Source organism: Herpailurus yagouaroundi, unplaced genomic scaffold, assembly GCF_014898765.1.
Source record: "Herpailurus yagouaroundi ecotype Mexico unplaced genomic scaffold, PumYag 209, whole genome shotgun sequence".
Lineage (NCBI taxonomy): Eukaryota > Metazoa > Chordata > Mammalia > Carnivora > Felidae > Herpailurus > Herpailurus yagouaroundi.
The window spans coordinates 6,813,042-6,826,548 of NW_024412440.1; the positions used below are offsets into that span (position 1 = coordinate 6,813,042).

Here is a 13,507-nt window from a genome sequence, read left to right on the forward strand (position 1 = left end):
CCTGGGCCAAAGTCAGGCGCTCAACCTACTGAGCCACCCAGCCACCCCATTTGGGTATGTGATTTAAAATGAAACCTCTTTGGGGCGCCTGGGTGTCTCGGTTGAGCGTCCAACTTCGGTTCAGGTCATGATCTCGTGGTTCGTGCGTTCTGTGCTGACAGCTCAGAGCCTGGAGCCTGCTTTGAATTCTGTGTCTCCCTCTCTGTTCCTCCCCTGCTCATGCTCTGCCTCTCTCTCGCCTTAAAAAATAAATGAAAAAAAAAAAAACATTAAGGAATTTTTAAATGAAATCTTTTTTAGTATTTGAACATAATTTTCCATCTTTTTGACTTCTATTTTGTTTTTGAGAGGACTAATTACAGATTAATTGGCATTCTTAGGAGTAAATATTCTTCTTTTTCTATGTAGTTGTTTTAAGGTATCTTGAGTCTTTTTTTTTCACCAGTTTCATAAGACTTTAGCAAGTATGGCTTTAATTTTGTTTCCTTGTTTAGGTAGTTATTTCATGCACTCAGTCTGTTCTGGAAAGTTATCAGACACTAATTTCTTTGAAATTTCTTTTTTCTTTGTTCTCAGTCTATTCTATGTCTTACCTTTCATATTTTATGTGTACTTTCTCCATATTTAATTTTTATTTTTTCTCAATTCTGTAATCTAGTACACTAAGTTTTCTTCACCTCTAATAAGCCTTCTCTTTTGTTCCCAATGCCTTTGTCTTTATAAGGTCTGTTATCTTCTTTTTTAAATTTTATTTTTTCCACAGTAATTTGTAACTGTTGTATGGTTCCACATATCTTTTGTATTTAATAATTTTAATATATTTATTAAAAACCTTAATCATATTCTAATCCAGTCACATGTATTGATGTGGTACGTATCTACTTTTTTCCTTTTGCTATATAACTTGAGAACTTTAAGGATTGTGATTCTAACACATTCTCTGAAAACTTACATGATTGGCTTATTGCAAAAAAAAAAAATGTATCTGGCATGCAGCTATTAAATTCATAAATGTCCACTCCCTACCTCTTCTATCCCAATAGCAAAAAATTGGAATAAGTTTGGGTCATCTTTTTAGGGATCATAATTCATCCTGAGAGCCTTGCCACATGTTTATACTTGTTTTATTATTTGGTTATAGAACTTAAGATGCAGTAAAACCTAATGATTCCACAATTCCAAAATATATTCTGAATCCCTGAGTAGATTACATTGTGCTGACAGAATTTGGACAACAGGAAGTAGTAGTAAATACAAGTTTATTTTAAGTTATTTGCATACTAAGGTATGATACAGGGGGCCCTGGGTGTCTCAGTTGGTTAAGCATCCGACTCTTGATTTTGGCTCAAGTAGTGATCTCATGGGTCATGAGATCGCATCCCATGTCAGGCTCTGTGCTGACAGTGTGGAGCCTGCTTTGGATTCTCACTCTCCCTCTCTTTCTGCCCTTCCCCCTCCCCTGCGTGCTCTTTCTGTCTCTTTCAAAATAAATAAATATTTTACAAAATAGGTATGATAGATAAATTCAAGAAACCAGAACTTGTGACTTTAGTGAAGATTCTGGAAAGGCTAGTTGCTCTACTTTGTAACCCTTACCATAAGGTAAAGGTAGTCTAATATCATAGAGAACATAGATTTTCATATTTAACCTAGGTTTTCTAAAACTAAAAAGTTATAGGAAAGCAGAGGAAGCATTCATATTCAACAAATATTATTACAACTCGTATTCACCAAGCATCAGTTGAGTTTAAGACACAGTATATATAAGTTATTTATGCAAAATTTTCATTAAACCTCCATTATCCTTTAAGAAAAGTATTATTATTTCACATTTACCTATAAAGAAACTAAAAAGATCGGTCCAAATCCCATAGCTTTTAAGTTCTGAAGTTAGTGTCTGACAGTAAGTAGCTATTGTGCTAAGCCTAAAAATTTGAGTGTTAAATTCAGTCTATAATGTCATAGTAAAGCAAATAAATGGATATTGAGAAGGAAAAAAAAATTTAAATGAGGGGCCATAAATTGCAAACTGCTAAGAAGGAGTATTTAGACAACTCAGAATGGTATAAACATTTCAACATTCAACATAAATGTTGTCTCCCCAAAATACGCTTCTTAAACCTTAAACTCTATTGCCCCTACTTTCAAAAGTGATATAATATTTTTTAAGAATTCCATATTAAATTGCTGTGCTTTTAATCAGAGTATAAAAATGCCTTGGGGATTACAATAATTTCAACATATTTTCTTTACTTCATGAAACTGTTTACTCATTTAAAAACAAATCTGAATGCTATGTGATGAAATATATTTTCTAATGCAGAACATTTTAAAGGGACATATCTCCTAGGGAGGAACAGCTCCAAGAAGCAATCAACCCTTCTATTTAAGGCAATCTGCTCTCATGCTTTAGTGTAGAAGGGGTGGATGCATCATTTCCATGAAGTACCTGAAATAAAGAGGTCAAAGAAAATATTTAGATTCTGAGACACTCATATAAAGTCACAATATAAAATTGGTATAATTTCTCCTTGCTATATCCCTTCTAAGGTTTTAGACATTATATTACAACTAAAAAAACCATCATAGGGATACCTGGGTAGCTCAGTTGGTGTCTGACTCTTGATTTCAGCTCAGCATGATCTCACAGGTCATGGGATAGAGCTCCCGGTCAGACTCCATGCTGACAGTGTAGAGCTTGCTTAGGATTCTTTCTCCCTCTCTGTCTTCCTCTCCCCCACCCCCCCTTTGTGCATTCTCTCTCTCTCTCTCTCAAATAAATAAATACACTTTAAAACGACATATTGTGGGGGCGCCTGGGTGGCTCAGTCAGTTAAGCGTCTGACTTTGGCTCAAGTCTTGAACTCACATTTCATGAATTTGATTCCCACATCGGGTTCTGTGCTGACTGCCCACAGTCTAGAGCCTGCTTTGGATTCTGTGTCTCCCTCTCTCTCTGCCCCTCCTCTGCCTGCACACTGTCTCTTTCTCAAAAACAAATAAAGATAAAAAAAAAAAGACACACTGTAAATAGTGCAAAAAAAGGAGCAATGTTAATAAAGACTAACATAACTCTTTTTGCCTCTCAACTCTTCATCAGTCTGAAATTACCAATGTACATAAACTAGGACATCAGATTTCATTTCCTATCTCATGATCACTTAAAAACAATGTAAATAGGGGCACCTAGGAGGCTCAGTCTGTAAAGCATCCAACTTAGGCTCAGGTCATGATCTTTTAGTTTGTAGGTTTGAGCCCCGCGTTGGGCTCTGTGCTGACAGCTCAGAGCCTGGAGCCTGCTTGGAATTCTGTGTCTCCTTCTCTCTGCCCTTCCCTGCTCACGCTCTGTCTCTCTCTCAAAAATAAACATTAAATAAATACATAAGTCTAATTTAAAATTGAAAGATCTTTTTTCCACCATGAAGATGCTTTAGTGGTGGTATCTATACAGCAGGTGATGTCAAGACAGGAGCAAGTATATACACAGTGAGACATAGTTGTTGGGGAAGAGGTTGTGAGTGATGAAGTTCACAAGGCTTCCATGCTGTACCAGGTACCAGACAGTTGTAGACCACCTCCTCATCCTTCTCCTCAAACTTACTGTCCTCTTCAGCTGTGGTGTCCTGGAACTACTGGTACTTGGACACAAGGTCATTCGTGTTGCTTTTGGCCTCGGTGAACTCCATCTCATCCATGCCCTTCCTTGTGTACTGGTGTAAAATGACCTTGCACCTGAACATGGCCAGGAGCTGCTCCAAGATGTGCTTGAACAGTTCCTCATTGGTCTTGCTGTTGCAGGTGAAGGTGGTGGACATATTTAGCCCCTCGGGTAGGATGTCACAGAGAACTGTTTTCGTGTTGTTGGGGATCCACTTGACAAAATAGCTGCTGTTCTTGTTTTGGAAGTGAAGCATGTCAACCTTAAATAAAACAAATAGTAATCGAGTTAAACAAAAATGAGTTTATCTGGGAATAATGGGAGACTGCAATTTGGGACAACAAACTCTGGAGAACCATAGGCAATCCCAAAGAGATAAAGGAAGCTAGCTTTTATTAAGTTGCAGAAGGAAATTGGGGAGGGTTGTTTTAAGTATTAAGTTCATTGGAAGAGAATGAGAGTTTGAGATTGTGACAGCTTCTCATGGGCTGCAAGTGGTGGACAGTTTGTTTCTTACTGGGGTACACAAAGATCTTCCAGCTTCTTGTTGGTCATGTAAGCTGAGAGAAGTACCTGTGTGAGAGCTCTCCCTTCATGGCTTCCTGACTCCATATTAAGTCAGGTTTCCTTCACTCATTCTCACAAGTGTCTGCTCATCTACCTTCTTCATGGACATGTGGTCCCTGAAGATGGCTCTTTTTAAACTCTTACACCCTCAGACAGAATTTCACCTGGTTTCTGTTTACTTTATTGTAAACTGGCTGTGATATAATTTTTTTTCCATTTTGTTATTATCACAACTTGTAAAATTCCAAATTTATCATTTCCAAAAGTTTATTCCCAATGTAGATGACAAATACCGATTTAAAACAATATTTAAACCAAGCCAACATCAAAAGTGTCATAAGATTTATAATATTTTTGCTAGAATCTGAACTTTTGTAGACATAAAAAAGCATTGTATATAGATAAAATTTATTTTTTAATGTTTCTGTCTTAGCCTACAAAGTAGAACCTCTGAAATAATATATAGAAGTCATGATTTCATTATCATTAATATATCATGTAATGATATTATTTAAATCCAGAAATTTATTAAGATGCTTTTGTATATTCTCTCTGAAACTCATCATTTCTCTGCACATCATTCTTCTATCTTGGCATCCTTTAATTTCTATTTCCTTTCAAGATTCTAATATTAAAATGGTTCCTTTTAATATGTTCTAAAGAATGTTACATTCTACAGGTAGAGGTAACATAAATAACCCAAATTCAAGTAGGAAGTAAGATGTCCATGAGAGAGTCCAAAGTGCTCCTGAAACTGAATTAAAAACAAGTCCATTGTTAGGCATATGTGTCTCTACATAAAAGATGGTATTTGATTTGTTCCTTTTAAAAGGACAGTCACAACTCTGATCCCCATACTATTTTCTGGGACACAGCTATTTGATAAAGTGTTCATTAGGGGGACTGAATTGTCCTTCAGTGTGTTTGCTAAATATGGAGGTGGTTTTGTTGGTGACTCTCTTACTCATTAAGAATCTAGGGGCGCCTGGGTGGCGCAGTCGGTTAAGAGTCCGACTTCAGCCAGGTCACGATCTCACGGTCCGTGAGTTCGAGCCCCGCGTCCGGCTCTGGGCTGACAGCTCAGAGCCTGGAGCCTGTTTCCGATTCTGTGTCTCCCTCTCTCTCTGCCCCTCCCCCGTTCATGCTCTGTCTCTCTCTGTCCCAAAAATAAATAAACGTTGAAAAAAAAATTAAAAAAAAAAAAGAATTTATTCAAATTATACTCTTGACTTTAATAAAACACAATTTCCAAATGCTTTTTTTTTTTTTAACAAAGTCTGAGTGTCAATAACCCTTCCTCTTTAGGTAAAAGATAAAATACAAGTAAAACCTACACATAAAATATTGCCTGAGAAAATATTTTTAAAAAGAAACATGTTTTATCATAAAAAATTACTACCATTTGGTTTAATCTGAGATGATCTCATTTGATTAATACATTTATATAAACCAAAAACCTTACTAGGTGGGCACATGCGTGTCTGTGACCCCTATGTACTTAAGAGGGAATCTGATCAGAGTAAGAAGAAATTTTTATGCAAATTTCCATCTTTATAAAATTCATTGATTTACCATTTATATCTTTTCCACTTGATTTGGGAAAATGCAATTACATGATAAATGTCCTTTTCTTATTGACAACCCATGTTGTTTATCCTATTTGTTGATTAATGGCCATTTGGGGCGTGTTAATACCAATTACTTGCTTCATATCCTTTTCATCTCAGGTTCTCCAAGAAGGGAGTGTTCCTCCCCACCCCCATATATCCACACCACTTTCTTCTTCCCCCTCCTCCAGTTTCCTTCAAGGTCACCTCCTCCAAGTGGCCTACCCTACCCACTCTTTTTACGAGCGCATCCCTTTTACTAAAACGTATCTTATTTGTCAGCTACATTTTTTCTCCATAACATATATCGCCTTCTACATTACTGTAAGATTAACTTTGAAAAATTTGGTTGTTTTTCACCACCAGAGTATGAGGTCCATGAAAGAAGTTTTGTTTGCTTACAGAAATACCCCACTGATGTGGCAGGCATTTAACAGGTGTTTTTTGACTGGCTGAATGAAAAGCATCCCAGTACTGCCAAAACATTGTACAGCAAGTTGTTTCACTAAAGCCTCGTTCTGTCACAGTCTTATAAGGAGAGCAGCTCTGCAGCCGACCCTCTCTGCTTGCATTCTACCTATATTGTAAACACACGAACTATTTCAAAGCAAACAGCATGTCAAAAAGCCAAGCCCATGCTCTCCTTATATCCTAAAAGAACAATGCCTAATCCATAGCAGTTTATTTTTTGCAGAAAGTGCACACATAAAAGAAAAGGCAGAAGATAAGTCTCACATACTGAGATGAGCGAAAGAAGGGTTAAATAAAAACCTTTTTACTATAAAAAGCTTTTATAAAAAGCTTTTATTTATTTTGAAGCAAAAAGCTTTTATTTCAAAAATGAACACGGGATATGCATTGTTTTTAAAAAGTGAATAAGCTAAGTGACAGTAGACTTTCATTTTTGTAATTGCTTTTTGAAGGTACTTCTTCCCCCTTATTTCGCCTGCATTTATTCCATATTCTTTTGGTTTCACCCATTTCTTCAATAACTTCACTCAATAACCTCCCCTGAGAAAACTGCTTCTTACAGTGCTTTGATGGTGCTTCCTTCTGAAGATGGTATCACTGAAACTGATAAATCACTTCCGCAAAATATATTTGGCAACTTGGCATACCTCTCCTTCATTTACAGATGTTTCCATTTCATTTCTACCATTTCTTATAAAAATATATCTAGGTGATTTAATTACTGTAAGCAAGCATCAGAATTAAGTGTAGACAGCACCCATGTGAAAAGCTCACAGGTCTAATGATGGATGTTATTTATGCAAAGACCCAGATTCAATGTACCTAGTTATATGGAAAACTCATTTTGGAAAACTTGGCACTTCTTAAATATTTAATAACACTAGGGATTCTTCTAATATTTTAGAAGAAATCTATATCTCCTCTATTTTCCATTACCAAACAAAAGAGCAAAAATTTCCAATAGAAAAAATAAACCATATTGCATATACTATATGTATATATAACATATACTATATAGTACATACATTATACTAAATATATAGTCTCATAACTCCCTCAAAGCCTTCAATTTTTCTTTCTCATTAGAACTAGACATGAGTAATTAAAAATTATTTTCCTAGGTTATTATATCTCTCTGGATTTTACTTTTCCTGTGAGATTAATCAGTCCCCTCCAATTGTTTGTAATTTATCATCTCTTTCACTTCCATGTTTGTTATGACTTAGCCAGTCAATTACCTCTCTTAGTCAATCCTATCTTTTCTTTCTCGTGGTTCTAGTACTGATTTTATATATATTTACAGACAAATAAGAGCAGAGGTAACAATTAGTAATGCCATTTTAGGTAACAATTTTGATTTGTAAGAATTTTACTTGAAGTTTAAGAAGTATTAGATTTTCCACTGATGATCATTTTTCATCCCCAATGGAAGTACCCTACTACCAGACCCTAATATTTCTTCATATATGACACACACCCTCATATCTAGCAAATGTATTTACTTTCTAGTTTCTAGAATAAGTAAAAGACATAATAATTAAGCCTTGAATGATTGTGAGAGATACAGCTTTGCTCCATATTTACTTTGTAAAAGGGACTGAAAATGAACCATTGTTTGAATACTGCTTTGTGCTATTTTTGTCTTCTATAAGTCTTGCTTTCTGATATTCATCATGAAAAATAAGAAGGGATCCAAACAGGACAATTTATGATTATGTTCTCCTTAGTCTTTTTACCCTGAAAAAAAGAATCTTTTTATAGGAGGGATAGAGAGAATATAAAAGGAAATACCATTGTTTCACTACCAAAAGATCTACTTGCTAATATATAGAAATTTATTTGTTATTATTTGTAAAATATCAACACATACCTACGAAATAGTTACTTCTCAAGTCTTGACATATATATAACAATCATTTAACGAAGCATTCTGAAAAAACACCTGTTAATGTCTGAAGCATCAAAATAAAGTTTATACAAATATTGGTCTCCTTGGTCATAGTTATTTAAAAACTTTTCTTCAATACTTGACAAAATGAACCTAAACATTTATTTCCCCTATATCTATTTCTGGATAGACAGATGTTATCTATTTCTGAATAGGAGTCTAGACTGCTAATAGTATATGCTTTTCAAGGTTAGACTCTTTACTTTTAAGATTATTGATCTTGCATATATTTCTACTAAAATTAAGATTTTTCTATCAAACTGTTTTATAACTATCATAAATTAAATATTAATAAAACTGTAGGTGCTTTAAAGTTACGGGAATAGGTAAATGACCAAATCATGTTGGAGTGTTCTGGTTTTCTTGAGCTATAAAAAAAGAAGACGAGGTACTAATTTTAGTTAGTAAAATTGTGTTGCAAAACATGAAGAACTAATATCTACCTTATCTATTACAAAATGTTTGCCTTTTAATATCACTTAATTTCAAACATCACTTAATTTTAGAATTCCCTTGGGTATAAATTGTACAACATGTTACACTACATTATACAAGAACTAAAATAACCTTTACTCAAAGTTGGCAACACTTCAATTAATGCCAGGAATGGGAAAAGAAACACTATAAAAAGTCAGAGTCATTAATAGATTAAAGACTTAAATGTAAGATCTAAAACCATAAAACTCATAGAAGACAACATAGGGAAAAAACTCCTAGACATTGGCCTTGGCAATGATTTCTTGGATATGACACCAAAAGCACAAGCAATAAAAGCAGATATAGACAAGTGAGATTATATCAAACTAAGAAGTTTCTGTACAGCAAAGGAAATAATCAACAAAATGAAAAGACAACCTACAGAATGGAAGAAAACATTTGCAACTTATATATCCAATAAAATGTTCATATGCAAATTATGTAAAGAACATCTACCACTCAGTAGTAAAAATCCAAATAATCCAACTTTAAAAAAGGCAAAGGAAATGAATATATATTTCTCCCAAGAAGCATACAAATGACCAAAAAATATATGAAAAGATGCTCAACATAATTAATCATCAGAGAAATGCAAATCAAAACCACAATGAGATATCACCTCATGCCTGTTAAGATAAAGTTTATTTAAAAAAAAAAATAAGGGGCGCCTGGGTGGCGCAGTCGGTTAAGCGTCCGACTTCAGCCAGGTCACGATCTCGCGGTCCGTGAGTTCGAGCCCCGCGTCAGGCTCTGGGCTGATGGCTCAGAGCCTGGAGCCTGTTTCCGATTCTGTGTCTTCCTCTCTCTCTGCCCCTCCCCCGTTCATGCTCGGTCTCTCTCTGTCCCAAAAATAAATAAACGTTGAAAAAAAAATTAAAAAAAAAAAAAGAAAAAAAAATAACAATTGTTGGTGAGGATATGGATAAAAGGAAACTCATACAACACTGGAAGAAATGGATATTGCTTGATTCATTATGGAGAATAGCATAGAGGTTCCTCAAAAAATTAAAAATAGAACTGTCATGTGATCTAGCAATCCCAGTTCTGGGTACATACACAAAGGAATTCCATAAAATGGATTATTCAGTCTTAAAAGTAAAGGAAATCATGCCATCTGTGACGATATGGATAAACCTGGACATTATTCTAAGTGAAATAAGTCAGACACAGTGAGACAAACTACACAATACCTTCCATAAAGAATTGAAAATAGTCAAGTGTTTATAGAAGTAGATAGCAAAATGCTGTTTTCCAGAAACTGGGGGAAGGGAGAAAGGAGAGGTATTAGTTAAAGGGCACAAATTTTGGTTACACAAGTGAATTAATTCTAGGTATCTACTACTATAATGACAATTGTTAATAGTGTATAGTTTTAAAACTTATGTTAAGTATTAATATCATAAATAATAATCATAATCATAAGAGGATGAGAAAAAACTTTTAGAGGTGATGTATAGGTTTATGGAAAAGACTGGTGTGATGGTTTCATGAGTATATAATTATCTTTAAATTTATAAAGCTATATACATAAATTATGTAGTTTATATACCAAAAATAGATTAATGAAAATCATCATTATTATAGATTAAATGTGTATTATTGTATTAATATAAAAGTGTTTTAAATACTAGAGGATTGTTATTACACAAGAAAAGAAGCAATCAATAAATTTAAAAGGTAACCTACAAAATAAAAGAAAATGCTGGTAAACTCTATATCTGATAATATATAGTTTATAATATAATATATATCTACACATGTGTAGAACTCATACAACTAAATAGCAAAGAGTAAATAATCCAATTTTAAAATGGACAAAGGATTTGAATAGATATTTTTCCAAAGGAGACATCTAAATGGTCAATTAAGTACAAGAAAATGTGTTCAACTAACAGTGAACTATCTAACAGGGACATTTTTTAAAAGTCCTATTCATATTAGCAACAAAAGAATAAAATACTTAGGAATTGCCTTAGGTAAAGAAGTGAAAGATTTAGACACTAACATATGAAATACTAGTAAGGGAAATTTAAAAAGACATAAATAAATGGAAAGACATTATGCATTCATGGACTGGAAGAATTAATATTATTAAAATATACATACTACTAAAAGTGATCTACAAATTTAATTCACCACTTTCAAAATCCCATGATAATTTCTACAAAAGTAGAAAAAACAATCCTAAAAGTTAAATAGAACCCCAAAACTCTGTATAAGCAAAGCAACTTTGAGAAGAAAACCAAAGCTGGAAGCATTACACTTCCTGACTTCAAATCACATTACAAAGCTATAGTTATTAAGATAGTTTGACACCAGCATAAAAAATATATAAAGTCCACTGAAACAGAGTAGAGAACCCAGAGATAAACCCACACATTCTAGTCAGCTGAACCTTGACAAAGGTTCCAGGGACAATGAGGAAAGGATACTCTTCAACAACTGCTGTTAGCAAAACTGATATCTACTTGCAAAAGAATGGAATGGGACCACTATCATACCATACTCAAAACTGACTCAAAATGTATGAAAGACTTAAATGTAAGACCTGAAACTACAAAATTCTCAGAAAAAAAAAAAAAAAAAAAAAAAAAACAGAAGGGAAAACCTTGACCTTGATCTTGGCAATAATTGTTTGGATATGGGACCCAAAACATAAGCAACAAAAGAAAAAAATAGACAAGTGAGATTACTTCAAGCTAAAAAAGCTACTGTACCACAAAGGAAATAATCAGAATGGTAAGAAAACCTATAAAATGGAAAAAATATTTTGAGGCCATATATCCAATGAAGGGTTAACATACAAAATATATGATGAATTAATATACACTCAATATCAAAATGAAAATAATTAACAAAATGGCCAAAGGACACTAAATAGAAACTTCTCAAAAAAAGAAATTTCATTGACTAACAGATATATGAAAAAGTGCTCAATATCTCTCATCATTAGGAAAATGCAAATTAAAACCACAATAAGATGTCACCTTAGAATGGCTATTATAAAAAGGACAATGGATAAGAAGTGTTGGTGAGGATATGGAGTAAAGGGATCTTTGTATGTGTCTGGCGGGAATATAAATGAGTCCAGCCATTACATAAAATAGTATGGCAGTTCCTCAAGTAATTAAAAATAGAATTACCATGAGATCCAGAAATCTAGTTTCTGGGTATATCTAAAGGATCTAAAATCAGGATTGTGAAGATACATCTTTATGTTCATGTTCTCTGCAGCAGTATTCACAGTAGGCTATTTATGGAAACAACCTACATGTCATTTGACAGATGAATGAATAAAGAAAATGTTTTATGGATAGATGGATATTGATAGAATAATGTCTCTCTCTATATATATCTCTCTGTGTGTCTCTGCCTTTCTCTATATATTATAATACATATAATGTATATGTATATTACACACACTGGATTATTATTCATACTTAAAAAAGAAAATTCTGTCATTTTGAGGTAATATGGATAGAACTAGATAGAACACTGTGCTAAATGAAATAAGTAAGACACAGAAAAAGAAATACTCTATGCTCTCACATATGGAAACTAAAATAATCAAACTCGTAGAAATACAGACTAGAATGGGGCTTGATGGAGGGGAAGTGGATGATGTTGGTTAAAGTGTAGACAGTTTCACTTATGCAGGATAATAAATTCCAGAAATTGAAAGTATAGCATGGTAAAGATAGTTAACAGTAATGCATTATATACTTAAAATTTGAGGAGAGAGATCTTAAATTAAATCCACTCCCCACACTTGGAGCTCCTGGGTGGCTCAGTGGTTAAACATTCAACTTCAGCTGAGGTCATGATTTCACGGTTTGTGAGTTCGAACCCCTGCGAAGTGCAGAGCCCTTTGGGATTCTGTCTCTCTACCTCTCTCTCTGCTCCCCCTCCCCTCCCCCCACACCCCCCCTCGCCCGCCCACTCATGCTTTGTCTATGTGTGTGTGTGTGTGTGTTAAAAATAAACATTTTAAAAAAATTTAAATCTCACCACACACATGAACATAACATGCAGTGGACACTATGCAAAGGTAATTAATATGTTAATTAGCTTGATTGTGGTGATGTTTTACAATGTATATACTTCATCAAGTTGTATATCTTAGATATGCAATTTTTATAGATGAAGATATTTCAGTAAAGCTGTTAAAAAAATGCCCTGGGGTTTCTTCCTTGACCAACTTCTTAATCTACATTGACATCCTAGGTGATTTCATTCAGCTGAATGACTAAAAATACTATCTTATTTTCATGATTCCCAAAGTATATATTCAGTCTGAACTTCTGAATCTAAACTCATTTTTTCCAGCTGTGTACTCAAGGGGTCTACTTCACTGTTTAAAAAGCAGCTCCAGGGGTGCCCGGGTAGCTCAGTTGGTTAACGGTCCAACTGTGGATCAGGACATGATCCCATGGTTAGTGAGTTTGAGCCCCGTATTGGGCTCTGTGCTGACAGCTCAGAGCCTGGAACCTGTTTCAGATTCTGTGTCTCTCTCTCTCTGCCCCTCCCACATTCACACTCTCTCTCTCTCTCTCTCTCTCAAAAATAAGTAAATGTTTAAAAAAAAAAAAGAAGCAGCACCAAGGTAATATACTCAAATGTGAGATACTGATATCCTCCTCTTGCATTTGCCAGAAAGCAAACATACAAACAAGAAAAACAGAAACAATAATATAATTTCTTCAACAGGCGTCCCGTTGGAAGTTAGAGACTACTCTATTCTGCCATGTGCTCAGGCTTTAAATCTTAACACAGGCTTTG

At 34.4% G+C, this 13,507-nt stretch overlaps 1 protein-coding gene across 1 annotated transcript; it reads right to left on the minus strand.

The window, feature by feature from the left end:
- Positions 1–3,629: 3,629 nt before the first annotated feature.
- LOC121016146 (tubulin beta chain-like) lies at positions 3,630–4,334 on the minus strand. The gene is made up of 2 exons (XM_040453576.1): positions 4,302–4,334; positions 3,630–3,920 (listed from the first exon to the last, which is right to left on the minus strand). The coding sequence occupies exons 1-2, from the start codon at positions 4,332–4,334 to the stop codon at positions 3,630–3,632; spliced, it is 324 nt and encodes a 107-aa protein (XP_040309510.1).
- Between the last annotated feature and the right edge of the window lie 9,173 nt (positions 4,335–13,507).

Bases quoted from the DNA above. Each gene is read 5' to 3' on its own strand.
- LOC121016146 (XM_040453576.1), bottom strand. From the start codon at position 4,334: ATGTCCATGAAGAAGGTAGATGAGCAGACACTT. The intron at 3,921-4,301 runs GTGAGAATGAGT...GTTTTATTTAAG, and splicing joins AGGTAGATGAGCAGACACTT to GTTGACATGCTTCACTTCCA.